Source organism: Sminthopsis crassicaudata, chromosome 2 (genome assembly GCF_048593235.1).
Source record: "Sminthopsis crassicaudata isolate SCR6 chromosome 2, ASM4859323v1, whole genome shotgun sequence".
Lineage (NCBI taxonomy): Eukaryota > Metazoa > Chordata > Mammalia > Dasyuromorphia > Dasyuridae > Sminthopsis > Sminthopsis crassicaudata.
The window spans coordinates 610,017,642-610,038,564 of record NC_133618.1 but is presented as its reverse complement, the minus strand read 5'-3'; the positions used below and the strand labels follow the sequence as shown (position 1 = coordinate 610,038,564).

The 20,923-nt window shown below is 41.4% G+C and overlaps 1 protein-coding gene across 1 annotated transcript in view; it reads left to right on the top strand.

Annotated features, from left to right (window-relative positions):
• Positions 1-20,923, top strand: part of SLIT1 (slit guidance ligand 1) — a 247,773-nt gene that overhangs the window by 190,930 nt on the left and 35,920 nt on the right. The window contains 9 exon segments of the mRNA XM_074295970.1: positions 6,058-6,221; positions 7,195-7,218; positions 7,375-7,519; positions 8,719-8,793; positions 9,297-9,440; positions 10,684-10,827; positions 13,298-13,464; positions 17,747-17,879; positions 20,705-20,773. Of these exon segments, the coding sequence (XP_074152071.1) occupies positions 6,058-6,221; positions 7,195-7,218; positions 7,375-7,519; positions 8,719-8,793; positions 9,297-9,440; positions 10,684-10,827; positions 13,298-13,464; positions 17,747-17,879; positions 20,705-20,773 (1,065 nt within the window).

The following is a 20,923-nucleotide window of genomic DNA, read 5'->3' as shown; positions in this document are numbered from 1 at the left end:
TGTCACCTTCAATAGATTTCTTCTGTATGTGTTTGATGTGGTCCATCTGCTCTTCCCAAATTCATCTTTTTAAATGCCATTTTCATGTCAAATTTCATTTCTCGTGTAGCAGAATACATATTTAGGTATTCAGAGTCCAAATGAAGTGATTTTGCCAGTAACAGTGATGGGATCTGTCCCAGTGGAAATACTGGCACACCTGTTCTATTTCTTATCATTTTGTCTGACTTCTAGTTTTATCTACAAATGCTTTTGGTTGGTTGGTTGTGTCCTTCATTCTCAAAGAGGACCAAAGTGACATTACTAAGTTGGGGTCAAGGTACAGTGTGTCTGATGGCGGCTGATCGGTCCAATATGAGCTTGGAAGATTCTATCACAGCCAGACACAAATAGTCCACACAAACATTGGGAGTGGAGATGTCATTAAATCTGTGCATCTCATGTGCCAGTGTCTCCCATATCTCACCATAGAAGATTGCTCTTTTGGGATGATTCTGACTTTGTTTTCTTGCTAAGCTTTATTTTTTTTTTTAAGATTTCAGTTATTTATTTATCTTCCATCTAAAATTTAATGAGTGAATTAAAGTTTTTATTTTGAGTTCCAAATTCTCTCCCTATTTCCAGGTCCTTTTCCAAACCCATTGAGAAGGCAAACAATACAATAACCATCATACATGTGAAGTCATATAAAACGTATTTCCACATTAGTCATGTTTCATGCTAAGCTTTATGCAAATTTGTTTTCCCTTCCGTGGCTTGTGGCTGTTTTATGAGCTGATTCTGCTTGTGATCTACAATCCTTTTCTGAAACGCTTTACAAAGGAGCTTGTGTTCCAAACCAGTGTCACCTTCGATTGCCATGTCTTATGTGGCAAGAGGATCAAGGCTTTCCGACTGAGACAGTTTCTGGGCTCATTTGGCCTTATCTTTGTGCCAGATGTCTTACACTGGTCACACTTGTCTAAGAAATGATCATAATCAGAGCCAATGTCTTTAACTTTTTATCCATTTTGCAGAAGAAAACACTTTGCAAATGTTAAAGCATGACACAAATATATGTTAACCTTATTTCCCACTTTTTTTGTCAATAGCTTGTTTAAACAGGTTGGGTTGGAATCTATCCCCTATGCCTAGAATGCACTTCTTCCTTGCCTTTGCCCCATAGAATCCCTATGTTCCTTTGAAGCTCAGCTCAAATATTACCTTCTGCATAAGACTTTTTCTGATTCCTTCAGCTGCTGATGTCCTTCTCTTAAAATTATCTCCTATTTATGTACTCATTTTATATAATTTATATATATATAGTTATGTACGTACATGCTGTCTTCTCGGATTATGTTGCTTGAGGATAGAAATTGTTTAATTCTTTTTATCCCTAGTTCCTAGAATAGTATCTAGTACATGCTTAATAAATGTTAACGATTGGTTGGAAGTATTACAATTCCATATAGGTTTTTTTTAATCTTTGTTTTTCCAATTTGGTGTTGATTTTGCCACTTGTTAATGGTCTAACACAGATATATGGTTCATTTTCTGTCTGTTAAGGTCTAAGTAATTTTTTTCTATGCTTGTCATGTCCTTCATATTTTTTTCTTAAAGTAAGAATTCATTGACATTATAGGTATGAGATTTCTGAATAATTTGCAAACCTTTATCCATTTATTTTCTATCCTCTTGCCCTGTGCCCATATTCACATTGGAGTCATTGAAAATTCAGACCTGTGTTGATTTGATTTTAAAGACTTGTCAGATTTTTTTTTATGGAATGACCCTGTGACCATTTTCACATTAAAGTCATTGAGGATTAAGACCTGTGTTGACTTGGTTTTGAGGATTTGTGAGGTTTTTAATGGAATTTCTCAATTTATTCTTTGCAATAAACATTGGCTCCTAAGCTACGTTCTCTTCATGCAAATCTATTTGCTTGTGCTCATGGTTAGTGATGCTGTCTCTTGACCAAGTGTACCATGAATGGTGCTTCTTGTCTTTGAATGCTCAATGAAATTTAATGGTCTCCTTTATTAACCTCTTTGAGAAGACCCTAAGCTGCCTTTCCATTCTGTTATAACTGTCTTCAGTGCTTAGTTTCATTGATAACTAAGAATGTCAATAGGAATATGCTTTAGTTTTTGGTCACTGGACAAAGATTTCACATTTAAAGTCTTGGCGGTTTCATTTTTGAAGATTCCTTAAAAGCTTTTCTGTGCATCTTTTTTCTTTTTCTTTTCTTTTCTTTTTTTTCTGCCTTGCCATGGTCACTGCAAGGGTGCATTATGTCTTTTTTCTTTGTTTCATGGTTTATTGTGGCAGAAGAACTTATCACTTAGTGGACAATTTACTGATTACTTTCTCAATATTTAGCAAGGCTGGTCCTCAGTCCCCAAATACATGTTTTTACCGATCACACCTAGAGTCTTTTTATCTTGGGATAGAACTTTTGTGGAAGAATCTCTCTAGCTACCACTTATATCTAATGATTGATTTATTAAATATGGTATATGTGATGAAGTACATGCAGATTAGAATTAGATTTAAAGAAATACAAATACCCAAGTATGCCTTCTATAGGACCATTATTTAGCTTAAATCTGTCAGGTTCTCAGGACCAAGAAAATTCATCTCATATGGGCTTTCCCTTCATTTGAAGTCATCCAGTCAAGTTGTGCTGATGGCTTGAAGTTCTTCTTTAATTAGCCCTAATGGTCCCAGTGAAAGATCCACGTCTAGGAAAGCTTTCTGCCGATACAGGCAAAACGTGAGGTTGGCTTTCCATGAACTCTGATCAGCTCTTTGTTGCTTTTCCCGTCCATAATCAGGAACAGAAAAGATAATTCCAAGGATTCATAATTTTATCAGTTTGGACATTCCCCCTGCTGATAAAGATTCCAAGCTCTCAATAACTTAGTACTTGAGCTTCAACAACTACTGTAGTCAAAATAATAATAAAAGCTATCCACTTGATGCTAAATCTCTGGATTTAGCTAGGCTAGTCCTTAGACATACAGTCTATTATAAGACTTCTGGAGAGTTTCTGTCAGAGTTAATTCTGCTGGCATAGTTCTTGAGAACCTAAAGTCATTTCAACTCCATGCAGAGGCATGAGAATCAGACATTAGTGGAGGTTTTCAAAACAAGAAAGAAATGGTTATTTGCATGCAATATTTAAGGTTATCCATTAACCATTCTTTTTAATCACACTAGTGGAAATTTTACAGCCTGCTTTTGCCACAGATTCAGGAAATTTAAAGTGAATATACTTCTCTGCAAACCCAGAATACTATATATTTCTGCTGAAATCTGTTTTCGGAGTAGAACAGATTTCAGCAGAAATACATAGTGATTTCTCTTAAGACAAACTGAAATGGATGGAGGTAGGCTATGAAAAAGCTGGTGCATTCAAGCATAAAAAAATATATCATAATGGAGGCTAGGGTGAGTTCACTTACCAGCCCCTACAATCTGTTGGATTTTCAAATAGATGTAAAATCTTCCCTGGAGAGAATCAGCAAACAGCTTCTTGGTAAAGGTCAGCAGCTGAAAATGGATTGTTAAAAAAATTAAACTGGATTAAAAGGAGGCAATTTTATATAATAAAAAGAATCGCAGATTGGAAATTCAAGATTTGGGTTCAAATCCCAGGTTGGGTAGACCTAATTAACTCTATGACCTTTATCAGTCAAATCTTTTCTCAGGACCTCAATTTTCTCTTTTATAAAATTTATGTGTTGTTTAACATATATTAGATTACTTGCCATCTAAGGGGGGGGAAGGAAGGGGAAATTTGAAACACAAGGTTTTGCAAGGGTCAATGTCGAGAAATTATCCGTGCATATGTTTTGAAAATAAAAAGCTTTAATAAAATAAAAAAAAATTTAAAAAAAAATTATGTCTTGAATGAGAGATACTATGAAGATACTATGAAGAAAGGAACTGAATTTGTTGTACAAGCATCTGGGTTTAAATCCAGGCTCTAAGCCTACTACGTGTGCATATTGACAAGTAACTTAACCTATCTGGGTCTCAGTCTTCATAGGTATAAAATGAAGGGGGTTGACAAAAAGACCTTTAAGGCTCCTGTTAGTTCTAAATTTATAAATTCTTGATTGATTGATTGATTGATTCTAGTTTTAAATCTATAGTTAAAAGGAGATCTGAGTAACAGACAGTATTAAAGGCTCTTCACCTAAATTTTGGATGCTTGAGACTTGAGTTTTGTGTAAGACTTGGCAAATGTGATGAGATGGTCAGCGACATTTGGTAGGCAGCCTGGTTTTGTGTCAAGGGCCTTGGTCTTTGAGTATTAAGCCCTGGGTCAGTCAATCAATCAACTGACAAGCATTTATTAAGTAGTTAGTAGGTGCCAAGCACAGGAAGCACAACATATAAAAGAAAGCTGAAAAAAGTGTGGGGAAAAGATGCTGCTACTTAATGTCCAAAGGAGTTCAGCCAGCAGGGGAATGAGGAAACGGCTGGGCTGGTCATCCTTGTTAAGTGGAGGTACTGGGAGGAGCCTTCCAAGCAGGGCAGCAGGTGCTTCTGAGGTCTAAGTTCCAGGGCTGGTGGGATCTTCCATACTTGGGAGATTTCAGGGGTAAGATGGAAAAACCCAGAGGAATGCAGTTTGGTAGGGCAGGCTTAGATCTGACAATTAGGAACTCTCTGATTATAGATAAGTTATTTAACCTCTTTATTTCTTCGAACATAAAAGAGAGATGATAATACTGGAATTGCCTACCTCATAGAGCTGCTGTGAGGAAAATGCTTTTGCCAACCTTTAAATGCAATGTAAATGTGAGTGATTGTGCTATTGCTTATATAGTAGGCAGTTGGGTGGAAAGTGCTGCTTTGAATTTTAGGTCAGGTAATTCATATCTTTTAAAAAGTTAAAAGTAAGGTTGTTCTTTAGACCTGGTCTTGGTTTGGACAGGTCAGTTCAGTTAATCAGGCAGGGAACTCTTGAGGCTATCATGGGATTAATCCCCCAAAGGACCAGTTATTTACACAGTGGACAGCCACATGGTCTGTGATGACCAACCACAAATTCTTAGTCTCAGTGAGCTGTTTGAGAAATATGTTTTGCTGGCCACTCAGGAGCAAGGTGAAAGGCCATGGATGGTGCTTAGCAAACCCTCTGCCACTTCTGGGAAACATAAAGAATAAGGATTCTTACTGAGTGTCTATAGTATCTGCCTTGTAGAAAGGATGAACGGATGCTGAGGGAGATGAGTATAACCAAGAGATCATTGTACATGGCAACAACCAGCTTAAACATGATCAATGTGGATGGACGTGGCTCTCGTCAACAATGAGATGCCGGTTCCAATGGTCTTGTGATGAAGAGAGCCATCTGCACTCAGAGAGAGATGTGGAAACTGAGTGTGGTTCACAACATAGCATTTTCACTCTTTTTTTGTTGTTTGCTTGCGTTTGGTTTTGCTTCTTTTTTTCTGGTTTGATTTGATTTTTCTTGTGCAGCAAGAAAATTGTATAAATATGTATGCATATATTGAATTTAACATATATGTTTAACATATATCGGACTACTTGCCATCTAGGGAAGGTGTGGGAGAAAGGGGGGGGGAGGAATTGGACAAGGTTTTACAAGGGCTAGTGTTGAAGGGTTGTCCACGCATATGTTTTGAAAAATGAAAAACTTTAATAAAGAAAAGAATAATAACATGTAACCCATCCTTTATAGCTCATGTCCTACCTCTTCCACATCAGCTCTCTCACTACCCCCCTCCTTTCACTCCCATCCCATATCTCGCAGCCCTCTCTATTGGCTCCTTCCCTCTTCCTGGCACCCCCCCATAAAGACCCCAACCCTGCCTTGTCAGCTCTCTTGACCCCCACTACTCTCTCATTCCCATCAGTTCCCCTTCCCCATACCCATGGTTAAATAATGCTGCGTCCAACACTGCCCAATTTCTTGTTTCTCTTCCGATCCCTTCTCTGACCTTCATGGTTAATTAGGCTAGTTTGGAGAGTCTAGATGGAGGCCAGAAAAGTTCTTTTATCATTTTTTCTTTATTTCTAATTTGTCTTCCCTTTGGAAAGGCACCTGGCTCAAAATCCGTTCATCTGTGACTGTAACCTGAAGTGGCTAGCAGATTTCTTACGCACTAACCCCATCGAGACCAGTGGAGCCCGCTGCGCCAGTCCCCGCCGGCTGGCCAACAAGCGCATCGGGCAGATCAAAAGCAAGAAATTCAGGTGCTCAGGTAACTGTCTTTCTGTCTCCATTTTTCTTGGGGTGAAGAAAAGGAAATCCAGAACTGTCTAGGAAATTTTAGGATTCAAGAATCAATAGAAACAACCCCACATAGCCTTGCCCATAAGATTTCTTCCCTGACTTTTTGTTCTCTTGGGAGTCCTAAGAATTGGGAACACAGAAATTGTGAGATGAAGGTTCCTCCAATCCTTTAACTAGCAGGAATGTTTTCTGTCACTTACGCTGGTATAATACCATGTTTATTGGGGCAGTAGGGTTCCATTGGGTGGGACTGAAACTCACAACCCTGAGATCCAGGCCAGGTTCTCATATGAGAAATGTCAAAAAGCAATCCACCTGGGTGACCGCCACCTAGTTGCATAACTTTGGTCAGGTGTTGCATTCTCTGGACCTTAGTTTTCTCATCTGTAAAATGGGAGGCTTGGATTAGATGGCCTTTAAAATCCCTTTCAGATTTAAGATACTTTCTTAGTATAATCTATCCCCATCTGTACAATGAAAATAGTTCCTGATCCATCCTTTACCATGATGCATTATTTCTATAAGCTTGTTTTTAGCTCAGTTCAGATGCCCAATACAAATGCACTGCTACCGTTCAGCATCAGTCACAGAATGTCAGAGCTGAACTTGGGAAATCCTGTGCAGTCCCCTCATTTTCAGAGGATCTAGGCGACGTTAGAAGGCCATCTGGTCCAATTCCCCCATTTTATAGATGAGAAAATGGAGAATCTCTAGGGAGATCCAATAACTTGCTTAATAAGTAGCAAAGGTGGGGTTTTGCCTTTGGAAAACAGAGCTTCTCTAGAACTTATAGAGAAGAATTCTTTGTAATGACTTTAGAGATATCCTTGGGCCTTCAGATTCTGTCCCTGGGTCATCTATATGAGTTATTAGATTAGGTTCAGGTTCCCAATCTGTTCTGACACTCAGCCAGTTCTTTTTGGTTTTGTCTCCATCTCTAGCAAAAGAGCAGTACTTCCTTCCAGGTAAGGGACCTCAGAGGCACGGGGATGTCCCGAGAGGGGTGGGGGGACAAGGGTCCTGCTGCATGCCCACTGGGGCCAGACCTGGGCATCCGAGGAGCAGGGTGGTCCCCGGCCCCCGCCGCTCCCTGACCTCTCACCACTCCTTCCCTCGGCCAGGCACGGAGGATTACCGGTTGAACAGCGAGTGCAACAGCGATGCCGTCTGTCCTCACAAGTGCCGCTGTGAATCCAACGTGGTGGAGTGCTCCAACCTGAAACTCACCAAGATCCCAGAGCGCATCCCCCAGTCCACTGCAGAGCTGTGAGGGCACCTTCTCTGCCGCCTTGGCCTGAGTCTTGGCCTTCCTCCTTCCTCCCCTCCCTCCCACTCTCCTCTTCCGTTCTTTCTGGGCTTGCCTCCTGGCTTTATTCTCTACAGCTGTCACAGAGACAGCATCCTCCTGTTCAATCTTGGGGACTGCCAGAGGGGCAGTTAGTCACTCCCATCCCAATCCCTGCTGAATCATAGGGGTACGTGGGTACTGTGGTGATGGTAGCAACCTCCATTGATCCTGAGAGCCCTCAGTAGGACAGTTGGAAAAGTGAATTGGCAGATGGCCTTCCACCATAAACATCGGAGGGTAATGGGTTCCACCCTTCAGTGAGATGTCTGGACAGTTTTGCTCCCTTGCTGCTGATGAGCTGATTGACTTTGAACAGTGTACCCCAATTTCTCATTCTACAAAATGGGTATAATTATGCCTCCCTCCTACTTAAGCGACATTTTAAGGGTAAACATGTATTTATATATAGCAATTACCCTATTCTTGGAAGTTATGTGAGATATTTGTTTATTTGCTCCTTTGAGCCCAAATACTGAACTTAGGCAAATGGGAAACAGTGATTAGAAAATTAAACTTCTGTTTGTAGTTCTATTCTGAAATATATTCATTTGTTGCCTTCAGTAGGAGCTTCTGTTTTGCCAAGGGTATGCTTGTGAAATTCATACATATTAAAGATTTTGCAAATATATTATGGATTTGTAAATTGAGACCTCGGTTAAACCAAATTAACAAATATTTGCCTACTATAGCAGATATTTGTTAAATAAACACCAAGCTAAAAAAAAGAAAGATTTTAATGAAAAATAAAATATGACCTTAGTGAATGCACTTGATAATATCTCCTTTTTCAGGATACTCTTTAAAACTATTAGCCAAATGCTGATCTTGATCGATCACATATGTGCATTTATCAATATATACATTCAATATATATGTAATTTATTTATTCATATTGAAAAAGTATCTTTAATTTTCACTGTTTTAGCTCTAGATCTACCATTATTTTAACAGAATCAGAGAATCTGACTTAATGAGAGGACTCTTTTGGGGTGGTGATGTAATTTTAATGGAATTTCTCAGATCTGCCCCTATCATACTGTTATCTGATAGGCTTTTCATTTGGAAGTGACTTCAACTTCTCCCTCTCAAAACCTCTTCTTTTCCTTGTCTACCACAGACGGTTGAACAACAATGAAATCTCAATATTAGAGGCCACTGGAATTTTTAAAAAACTTCCACATCTGAAGAAAATGTGAGTTCAATTTGATTCAACAAATATTCTACAAGCCCCCAGAATGTGTGGAGCATTATGCTTGATGATACAAGGATAAACAAGCAGAGAGTCTGCCCTCTAGTAGGGGAATATGTCATAGACACCCCCAAAATGATATTAATGAATGCATAAGGGAAGGAGGGGGAGATCATTTTCCTCCTATAAAGATCAGGGAAGATATCGTAGATAGATGGCATTTGACCTGGAGGTTGAAGAATGGGACTTGAGCCTGATTTTGAGGTTGAAGAGAAACTCCAAGCACTAGGAATAATGATAGCAGGAGAATTTCTGTTAGAGAGTAGATGCTGACCAGGAGACCAGTTAGATGAAGGTTTCTGGTTAGAGAGGAGTTTCTCAAGGGTCCAAATCTGAGAGAATTCTAAAGGACAAAGGGGGGAAAAGAACCCCCTCTGTGGATAAACAGTCCTGGATTCAAAACACTCATCGTGTTCCCCTTTCTCTTTCCCTCCTGTTGTCCCCAGTAACCTCAGCAACAACAAGGTAGCAGAGATAGAAGATGGTGCCTTTGAGGGGGCAGCCTCAGTGAGTGAGTTGCACCTGACTGTCAACCAGTTGGAATCCATCCGGAGCGGCATGTTCCGGGGTCTGGATGGTCTAAGGACCCTGTGAGTACCTGGGAGACTGTGAGTGGGAGAGACATTGGCTTGGAGCTCTGCGGATTGGGACAATGACTATTAAAATGGAAAGGGAATGGGAACAAGGAAGATGGGGTTGCCAAGAAATAATGGGACTTATTCCTGTTACCTTGTTACAAAAAATATTATTTTCTGTAGCACTATCAAGGTTATAAAAAGCTATTTGGTCACAACGTCTTTCCTGTTTTCTGCTGAGGACTTAGGGGTCTGTCTTGTGCATATGAATGATGTAGGTCATCCTATGTTTTAAGAGTAAATCAGCATGACATCCTGAAGAGATGATCCTCTTGAATGCAGAAGAACCACTGTTCATAGATATAGATAAATAAACATATGTAGAGGATACATATATACATATGCATAAGGATGTATGTAAATCACATATAATACCTATAAATATATATAATTGGTCTGGATCCGGATTTCATTGGTGTAGGGAATTCCCCGTAGAAAAGCTCTCTAATACTGCTCTACCACGTGTTTATTTCAAAAGAACTTTGGTTTTTAAAAAGCAACAGGGTTCCAGAGCTGTGTTCCGTTCCTGTTTTTGCCACTTTGACCAGGTTACTTCTCTCTAGGCTGTAGTTTTCTCATCTGTAAAAGGAGAAGTTGGTACTTAATCAGAACTTGTTAACCTGGGGTCTGTGGAAAGATTTCAGGAGGGGACCATCAACTTAGATGAGAGAAAAAATTACACCATTATTTACACTCAACTTATAACTGAAATTGAGAATTTCCTTCAATTATGAATAGCACAGCACAGATTTCACTGCTCAGGGGAAGAAGCATTCCATCACAGATGTGATATCCCATTACCCTTGGCTACATTATCTCAAAATACCTTTTCCACTCATTATGACTTCAAATTTCTCTAGTTATTGGACCCATTGCTAAGTTACATGTGATTACAACCTTCCCATCTCCAAAATGGTTTTTGGTATCCGTGGTATCTTCTGCAATTCTCTGTATTTTATTTATATATTTATTTTACTCATTTAAAAGCATTATTATGTGAAGGGGTATCTGGGTTTTGCTAGACCACCAGAGGGCTGGACCCAAACACAGTTGGCCCCTCTGACCAGAATGTTTCTAAGATCTCTCTGTCTCTAAGTCCTGTGAATCCAGAAGGAGGGTTCCTTTGGGAAGCAGGTTCAGCAGATCGGTTTCTGAGCCAGGAGGACCCCTGCTCTCCCTTTTCTCCTTGTTTCCGCAGAATGCTGAGGAACAATCGCATCAGCTGCATCCACAATGACAGCTTCACAGGCCTTCGGAATGTCCGGCTCCTCTCGCTTTACGACAACCAGATCAGCACCATCTCGCCCGGAGCCTTTGACACCCTCCAGTCCCTCTCCACTCTGTAAGTCGGGTGTCCCCTTAGTCAGCTGGGAGCTCCCTGTCCCAGAGGCTGGCAGGCACCTGCCCCCGAGGCCCCAGCACCTTCCCTGCCCCGTCTGCTCCAGGGACACGTGAGGGTGAGATGGAGTAAAACTCAGCCGGAGTCGGTCTCACCAAACAAGGCCATATCACTTTTTTTTTTCCTGGTGACCAGAGCCCATTGAGTTGAGTCAGGGGTGAAAGAGCATATGATGGTGAATAGAGTGCTGGGCTTCCAGTCCAGAAGAGATGGATTCTAATCCTCCCTTACACACTTACTAGATGGGCAGGTCATTTAACTACTCTTGGCTTTAATTCTAAATCTGTGAAATGAGAGAGAGGACGATATAACCCCTAAGGTCCCTTCCCATTCTAAATTTACAATACAAAGGTAAAAAGTGGCAATAGTCTCCATGGTCTTGGTCAAGGTCATACAAGTAGTGAGAGGCAGAATTTGAATCCAGCTCTTTTTGTCACTTGAGCCTGGCTCTCTAAGCCTCTCAGATACTGTGAAAAGATTTGCTGGGAATTCACATTAGAGGAGAGTGGTGGGAACTTAGCTGGAGTCTACATGGCCTCTTCCCATTGGATGTCCTACTTAACTAAATGTGAATTTTGTAATTTCTGCCTGGAAATTTATACTTTTAAAGTATGCCCTTGAAAAGAAAAATATTCTGATTTTATGGTAGAAATAAATAGCAGGTGGCAGCCTGCCTTGGGAGTGGGTGAAGGGAGGGAGCCAAAGGAAAAAATGAAAAAGATAAGTGTTACTCATTGACTATGTAATTGAGATAAATCTTCCTTTCCAGCCCTGGTTATCTTTTAATTTCTTTGTTGGGCCTTTTCATACTCATGTTTATTCTCCTCTTCCTGATAGGCAGCAGACTGGTCAGAAACCTTTTGGATCTTTAATTACGATCTCTCACCTTAGGGAAGAGTAATGATTCCAAATACTGAAAGAATATGGTTCAGCTGGGGCTTGTATCAGTCTAGCAACTCTTGTTTATCAGTCAGTTCAGTCATGTCCGACTCTTTATGAGCCCATTTGGGGGTCAAAGATACTGGAGTGGTTTGCCATTTCCTTCTCCACCTCATTTGAAAGATGAAGAAAAGTGTCTGACGCCAATTGTAAACTGTAAAATGCTGTAAAAGTTTATATGATTATAGATATATGATCATTATTTGGTGCGTTGGGAATTCCCCTGAACATTACGCACATCCTTATTCAGAAGTAAATACAAGCATTTATCCTAAGGCCAAAGGGGAACGATTTTTAAAATTATTTCTCCATTTTGGATTAAGCCTTCCCCTTTCCCCTTCCACTGACATTTTTGATGTTGCACTGTGGATTGTAGGCTTGCTGGAGCGGTGAGCTCCATGTCTCAGAGGGATCTCAGAATGGTCCCAATCCCATCGTTAATATATTTCTATGTGTTATAAAATAAAACTTTTATAAAAGTTGGTATATAATCTTTATATATTATTATAAACTATATACAATCTTTTATAAAAGATTAGAATATGAGGTGTGACTTTTCAGTGATATGACTTGTTTGAAAAATAAATGTACACACTTGTTCTCATACATGTCAGCGAGCGATGTCCCTTTCAGTAGTTACTCAGCAAGTTGTACACTTGGTCCCATTACTCAGAGAATATTTGTAGCCCCTTTCTGGGAACTGTTTGCAGTAATGAAGGCACAGGTTTTCATGCATGGCCAAGCCGACTCCAAAGACATCTCCCAAAGAGGAATTCCAGTGCCACTGAAATAAGGATATGGTGTTTAAAGGGGAGGCAGAGCATTTGGAGGTATCATTTTTGGTGCATTTGTCAACTTGGAAGATCCCTTATTCTCATGACACACTTTAATGTATTCATACCTTGGCAAAAGTTGAATAATCCAACACCCAGGAATATGTGGCCGTTATATGGTCTTTTTTTAAGCTCATGAACAAAGACAGATGGGACAGAAACTGAAGTATTGCACTTGGAATCAGGAAGTCCTGAGTTCAATTTTTGCTTTAAATAATTACTATCTGTGTGATTTGGGGCAAGTCATTTAACCTGTTCTCTTCTGTAAAATAATGAAAATGACAGCACCTTCATCATAAGGGAGTAACTAGGTTCATACAGTGTCAGACTTGGAGTCAGAAAGACTGTCAAGTTCAAATCAGATACTTCCTAGTGTGTGATTCTGGGCAAGTCATAGCCCTGATTGTCTCAGTTTCCTCATCTTTAAAATGAGCTGGAGAAAGAAATGGCAAACCACTGCAGTATCCTTGCCAAGAAAACCCCAAAAATGGGGTCACAAAAAATTGGACACAATGGAACGACGACCACAAAGCCTCATGGGGTTGTAATAATTAAAAGAAATAATATGTTAAAGTACAACATAAATGTTAACTATTGTTATTATTGTGGTCGTTGTTATTTGTGGCTCCTTATCCTTTTAGAAATCTCCTGGCTAATCCATTCAACTGTAACTGCCAGCTGGCCTGGCTGGGGGACTGGCTCCGGAAGAGGAAGATCGTGACTGGGAACCCCCGGTGTCAGAACCCAGACTTCTTACGGCAGATCCCACTCCAGGACGTGGCCTTCCCCGACTTCAGGTGTGAGGAAGGTAACTCACAGGCATCCTGGGGGGTGGGCCTAGCTGGGGTCAGCCTGGGAGCCGGCTAGGAGAGGAGGTCACAGAATGAACCCTTAGAGGGGCTGCAAGGACTCTGCCAAGAACAGGGGGCTCAGGCTTCTCCACACGTTCGCGCTGAAGTCAGCTCTCCTTGTACCTCACAGCCCTGCTGTATCACCTGCTGGAGACCTGCAGGGCTGGACCTGGGACATACCCTCCCCCTTCTCTTGGGCTCACTTCATCAGATCATCCCTCCTCACTCTAGGATCTTCCCATTAAAGAACATCTTGGGTTCCAAGAAATCACTTCTCTGATGTCTTCTCAGGAAGGAGACAGTTCCTGGCTCGTGGACATACTTATTCTCTCTTGAATCCCAATCAGGAAACCTTTCTCCCCTTCTCCCCCAATCCAAGATGTTAGAGCCTTTCTTTACAAGATTACTGTCCATCTATTCTACATATTTTGTATGGATCTATTTTGATACTTGATGTCTCCCCCATTAAAGTATAATCTCCTTGAAGGTTCAATGGAAAGAGAGTTGAATATGAAGGCAGAGGGGCTCACTGTTTTCAGCTGTGTGATCCAGGAGAGCGATTTAGTTTTTTTGGGTCTCAGTTTCCTCAACTGCCTTGAAGGGCTTCTTTTCCCTTTCTTTATATCCCCAGTATTTATGGCACATAGAAAGGTCTAATCAATGTTTGTTGATTCATTGATTGCATGGTACAGAAACGTCAAGGCTAATAGTGAGAATTCCTGCCTTCTCTAGTGCTTCCAGGATCACTGGACTCTTGGGTGTATAACAAACCCCTCTAATACAGCCTCATTGGGAGGACACTGAACTGTAGTGCTGATATTTAGCGCCTGCTGTCTGCATAGCCCTGCCCTAGACAAAAGTCAAGTGTTGTTTGGGTCCTGTAGAAGGGTGAGTTGTGCAGGAGCATAACAGATGCAATGCCCCATCTTCTCCCATTGTTGCATTAAGTCCCTGCTGGGAACATGAATCAGTCTTCCCACCCCGTGTGCCTAACCTGACTTCCAGCTAAACCAGGCCAGAGAAATCCCAAATTCTTGCCGTGTCCTTAGCTGTAAAGCTAAGGAAGTTAAAGAAACTTGGGCAGAATCTAAAAGCAGAAGCTCAGAGCTCAAAGGAACTGTGGGTCAGTTAGTGTAACTCCCATGTGAGACCCCACATCAGCAAAGGGAGCTCTCTTTATTCATCTGATCTCTACTCACAACAAGGTTCAATGGAAAGAGGGTTGAATTTGGAGGCAGAAGAGCTCATTCTCATTCCTGATTCTGCCATTTTTCAGCTGTGTGATCTGGGAGAATGATTTAATTTTTCTGGGTCTCAGTTTCCAATTCTAAATGGTACGATCCTATGCCTTTTAGGGGTCTGTCACTTTCTAAGATAGTGATGACTTTAAAGGTGGACCAACTTTGATTGTTAGGAAATCCTTTCTCATATTGGGCAAAAATCCATATTGCTGTAACCCATCTGGTGGGTCACACTTCTACCTCCCACAGGGTTATTTAAAAATTCCATACATGCAAATATTTAAAGATAGTTCTCATATCCTGCCCTACCCCTTACCAAATTATGCTAGATAGCCTGGGCTCATTAATTTTTCAAGATTTTTAAAAAATCATTTCTGGTCAAGTTCCTTTGAGCACAGCTTAATCAATCAACAAGCATTTATTAATCGCTTACTATGTGTCAAGTATTATACCAGTGATGGGGATAAAATGGAAAAGTTCCAACAGCCCCTACTCTCAGGGCCCTTCCATTCTCCCAACACTACTCTTCCATTAGATTCTGCAAAGCTTTATTAAGCATCTACTCTGTGCAGAACACAATGGCAAACATTGGAGGAGATAATAAAGCTGTGTTAGAACATATTCTGGGCTGCACGGAGAATCAAGTTTTGTAGAAGAATGAGATGCATAAAAAGAATGCATGTTATAATGTATTTATGGTAAGTGAATTAGAGAGGGGCTGAATGGAGTGCTAAGTGAAGTTGGAAGGTCATAGCTGACGTGCTAAGTGAGTGAGACTTTAAAGGATGAGTAGAAAATCCACAGGCAAAGAGAAGGGAGGAATTTCCAGCACAGGGGACAGTGTCAACAAAAACAGAGCAAGTTTAGGACACAGAGGAGGCCATTTCAGCCATAAAGCTCCATCTATGAGGATAGTAATATGAGGTCCAGCTAAGAGAGAGGCTCATACTAGAATACAGAGTCAGCAGGTAATAGGGATTTTTGAGTAGGCAGATGACATGATTATGCCTAGAGGTAATTATGCGGTATGAATGATAATTTGAGAGTAGAGAATAAAGGTGGGAAAACCTTTTGCAGTTTTTATTTATTGCAGTTATTTAGATGAGCAGTAATAAGGACCTGTGCCAGGGTGATAGTGGTAGGAACAGGGAGAAGGGGATGGATGCTACAATTGCTTTGTAGCTGGAATGGACAAGACTATTGGAGATAAACAATATCAAGGTTTCGAACACAGGAAACTGCATAGATGATGTCATTGACAGAAATGGAGAAGTAAGAAAGAGAAGGTTTTGAGAGAGAAATCATTAGAACAGGTCTTGGGCATGTTGAATTTGAGGTAGTGATGGCCTGTACAGATAAATTCCACACAGACACACACACACAGACACACACACGATTGTTTTTGTTAGTTTTACAGCCATTTCCAACTCTTTGTGGCTCTATTTTGGAGTTTTCTTGGCAAAGATACTGATTCACCTAGCTATCCCCCAAATATTATATACAATATACGCATATATGTATACATACATACCATATACACAGTTACATTTATGTATATATAAAATTGAGGAGATTTGGAAGCAGACTGGAAGGAGCCTTACTGGAGAAAAGTCCTAATGAGGACAGAAAGGAATAAGATCAAAGTAGAGGCCTTAATGCCTTGATGAGGAGCAGAGTTGCTTCTTGTATTCCCAGAGGGAAAGAAAGGAGAGATGATGCTCTGAAGTTTTGAAAAATGGAGGAGGGGTATTGAAGAAAATCACATTAAATGCCTACAAGTCTACTTGGAGAAGTAGAAAGCTTCAGCATTTTAAAAGTTTAAGAGAGATAATTTCTGGGTGATTTAATCATTTTATTGATAATGGCAGCACGTTTATTAATAAAAGGATGGCCCTTTGGCCATCTCTCTTAGAGGTCCTTTGGAAGAGGAGTGTTCCTGAGAGTGACAATCATCTCTGATCAGTGAACAATTAATGAGAGGTGGGCTTTACAAAGAGAAGTGAGATCACTCCAATGAGGGGCTGAGAGTGACATCATGTCACTTTTGGACAGAGAGACTGTTCCTATATCCAGAGCACCCCCAGCTTTAGGTAATTGAGACAAAGAATCTATATCCCCCACCCAAGCCTGAGCTAGTTGGGTAGAGTAGCAGTGCCCATGATGAGGAGAATCCTATCTTTCACCAGCCCTGTCCTTGAGAAATTAGAAAAAGAAATAGGACAGGGAAAAAATCTCCCTTATTTTAATAACTGACTATTAATCGGAGAGAGAAATAATCATTTTTCTCAAGGCTAATGATTTGCTTTAAGTGTAAAAGGGATGAGTGCAGTTGATGGCTCAAGAAGAGATGAGCTTGAAGCAGTAGCCATAAGGACTAAGACAGGGACTTATCTTGTGACTTTATTGGTCCAGGGAACTCCTGGATAAGTACTTTTTCTGCAACACATATGCTTAGAGGATTTCTTACCTAGCCTTAATCACCGAACGAGGGCTACCTCCATCAAGTCAATGTTTAGCTTAAAAACACCAACGTCTCCCACTGCATCCAGGGCCATCCCCAGTTATCTTGATCTACGTCTGGTAACTGGTCCCAGCTGGCTCCGGAGGGGAAAGTGAGGCAGGTGACTTTGCCCAGCCCTCCCTCACTCCAATTCCACTCACTTACTTGTCATGGCATCCCCTCCCTGATGTCATGGTTCTCTTTGAGAAGGAAGGACAAACAGCAATATGCTTAGTGAGTTACCTAAAACAGAGATGTCAAACTGATCCCTTTAGGGAGTGAATCCGATCAAGAGCCTTACTAAAATAGGGCACTCAGACTAATTTGTGAGAGGTTCTAACCAAGAAGGACCCACTGTTGGTAATTCAGAGATCAGGTTAGTGTCGGGATCCAGTGATTTCAGTTCTCAGGGAACCCAGCTGAGCCTTGAGACAGAAGACTGAAAGCAAGAAAGGTGGGTCCCCTCCATGATCATCCTTTCACTGATTTCTTTTCCAGGTCAGGAGGAAGGAGGCTGCCTCCCACGGCCGCAGTGCCCACAGGAATGCACCTGCCTTGACACTGTGGTTCGCTGCAGCAACAAGCACCTCCGGGGTCTCCCCAAGGGCATCCCCAAGAATGTCACTGAACTGTGAGTGACCCCATTCGTGGGTTCCTCCGCCCCTTCTGGCTTAGCTAAGGCCATGCAGGGATTTGGGGGATGGGGGAGAAAGGAGGGGTTTCCTATTATCAGTATTAAAATCTCATATGTAGATATCTATCTAGAAAGACATCTGTCTGTCTAAATAAATCTAGATCTAGACATAAACACAGACATAGATATAGACATAAATATTGACTTGCCACTTACTAAGTACTTTACTTATAACAACCTTGTAAGGTGGATAGAGCAAATATTGTTGTGGTGATTTATTGAGCTCATTTTCACTGATGCAAGGGCATCCTGCGCACAAACTTGCTCTAGCAACGGAGATTTTAACTTTGCTATAATTCAGAGTATTAGAGAATAAGCTGCATTAATAAGAGGTGAAAGTGACTTGTCCTCATCACACAGCAAATATGTAATGAATTGAATGCTGGACCCAGATTCAGGAAAAACTGGGTTCAAATCCTGGCCCTGTTTAACCTTTCTAGGTCTTGAGTTTTTAATCTTGAAAATGAAGGAGAGCTTTGCCAAAGGAGATAATAGTGGTAAAGAGCTCAGCAAAGTGACCTCTAGCACCGTAAATGTTGGTCATTTTGGTGGTGCTGGTGGTGCTATTGCCTTGAAGAGAAAAGCCTTAAGGGGAACATGACAGCTGACCTCTAGTAGTTCATGGAAGAGGGATCAGACTCATTCTGAGGAGCCACAGAGGAGTGAAGTAGGAGCAGGAGTAGAATTAGCCAAGAGGGAGACTGAGTCTTGAAAAGCTTCTGTTCATGAAAACTATAGTAAGCATTTATTAAGCACCTACTCCTGGTCAGATGCTGTTCTAGGTGCTGAGGACATCAGCCCCAGGTCTCAGGGAGCTCACAGATTAATGCATGAAAACAACTGTATATATATGTGATGTACATATCATATATGTGACATACACATCACATACAGTGAAGCTGTAGATAGGATAAATTAGAAATCACCTACAGAAGGAAGGCACTAGACTCAAAGAGGGAAGGTTCCCTGTAGGAAGAAAGATTTTAGTAGGCATTCAGAGGAAGCCAAAGAAGACAAGAAGCAGAGAGGTGAGAGTTGTGGTATGCATAGCAACCCACAAAAATGCCCAGAGTCGGAAAAATGGAGTATCTTGTTGGAGGAACAGTAAGAAAGCTATAATCACGGATCACTTGGCAAGCCCATTGGAAATGGGATCCATTTTCAGTCTTAGATTACACTAGATTCTCCCTGGGTTTTCTTCCAGCTTTGAGGTGGTTCCAAACAACTCTCATTGTATCATCCTAAGGGTTGTCACAATGTAAGTTGTGGTATATTCGGTGCCAGAATTAATGATATAGAGAATGAGTTATTGGGGGCTAGAGAAGGGGGAGATCAGAAGGATCTGGAGCAGTGAGGGAAGGCTTGCTGAAGGGGAGGTAACAAGTTGGTCATTGAAGGATAGCAAGAATTTGGATATATGGGGAAAAATTAATTAGGAACATTGGGGTTGAAGATTCAAGACGGCAATGCCCCTCTATGTTCAAGGGACATCAAGAAATATGACCATTTTGCCCTGAAAAGTTTGTCGTAGGGGCTGAATTGGAGAATAAAGGCAAGGTGGCTACCATTTCTCAGGTACGAGATGATGAGAGCGTAGACTAAGAGAGGTGAGAAATAGGGAGTGGACCTGATTTTGCCGGTGTGCAGCATTCTAGAGAGTAGCTTGTAGCACTAAGAAGGGAAACCATTTGTCCCAAGTCACATAACCAGTTTGTGTTCAAGTCGGAATGTGAATTTGGGTTTTGCTGCCTCCTTATCCACCATGCCATGCTGTCCCTCTAGGGTCGTATCAGTGCAAATAGAAAGTTGGGGACACCTGGAGAACTGTATTTGGGACTAACCGAACAGAAGGAAGAAGCAAAGCTGGCGAGGTTTTAAGCCTTGGCTGGGAGAGCTGATTAAGTGGAGAATTTGAACACGCTGAATGAGAAGTGACAGGGCACACATGTCTAATGGGCATTTGAAGTGTGGAGCCGGAATGCTAATGTAAAGTTACAAATAAAGAATGGAGTTTCATTGGTGGCCGTCAGCGTGATAGTTAAAGATACAGGGCAAGTTGATTGATAGAATTAATGTGTTGAATCAGATGAGTTCTAAGGTTTTTTTGGAGCCGGAGATCTAGGACTCTGATCCTGAAAAGAGGGTCTTAGCTGAGCCTTGGATAATGCCTCAATTAGGTAACAGGAACAGGATGAGACTTAGTAAGGAGGCAGAGACAGGGCCAAGAAAGAGGGAGCTTTTTTCCCCATTTCATCAAACACGTTTCTGCCCTTGGTTTCACAAGGCTTTTAGAGGTATTTATTATAGCTTAATTGTTGCCAAAAAAGGAGTTATCCTACCTAATTACAAACACAACAAAAACGGATTTCCTCCTGAAATTGGGTGTGGTAGAAAGAGCTCCACTTGGAGCTGGAAGTGTGGTTTTGATTCCCAGACCTACTTACTCCGTGATCTTAGGCTCCATATCTGCCTTCTCTGGAGCTTAGTGTACTCATCTGCAAAACCGGAACAAAAATACATACTCTCTCCCTTCAAAGGGTTCTCGTAAGAGTGAAACGAGGTAATGTGTATAAAAATTTAATGAGGCAAACTGTTCTGGAACTCTCAACTGATATAAAATGCAGAGCTCTGGAAGTGGGAGCGGAGGGGAAATGTGGTGTTCCTACTTGGGAAGATGACACGATGGGGGTGTCTCTTGGCAGAGACGCTGGTGGAGATGGGGCCTGGCTCATCACAGGCTCGCTCTTGCTTCCCTCTCACAGATACCTGGATGGTAACCAGTTCACTCTGGTCCCGGCCCAGCTCTCCACCTTCAAATATCTGCAGCTTGTGTGAGTATCCCGGACTGTCCCCTTCTCAGGTCCTCCCTCCCACAAAGAAAGGGTCACGTGCACGAATGTCCCAGAGCCAAGAAACAGACACACTTCATCCCTACCCTGAAGGGAGGGTCCACAAAGGTCTGGAGCCTCCTCTAGATTTCC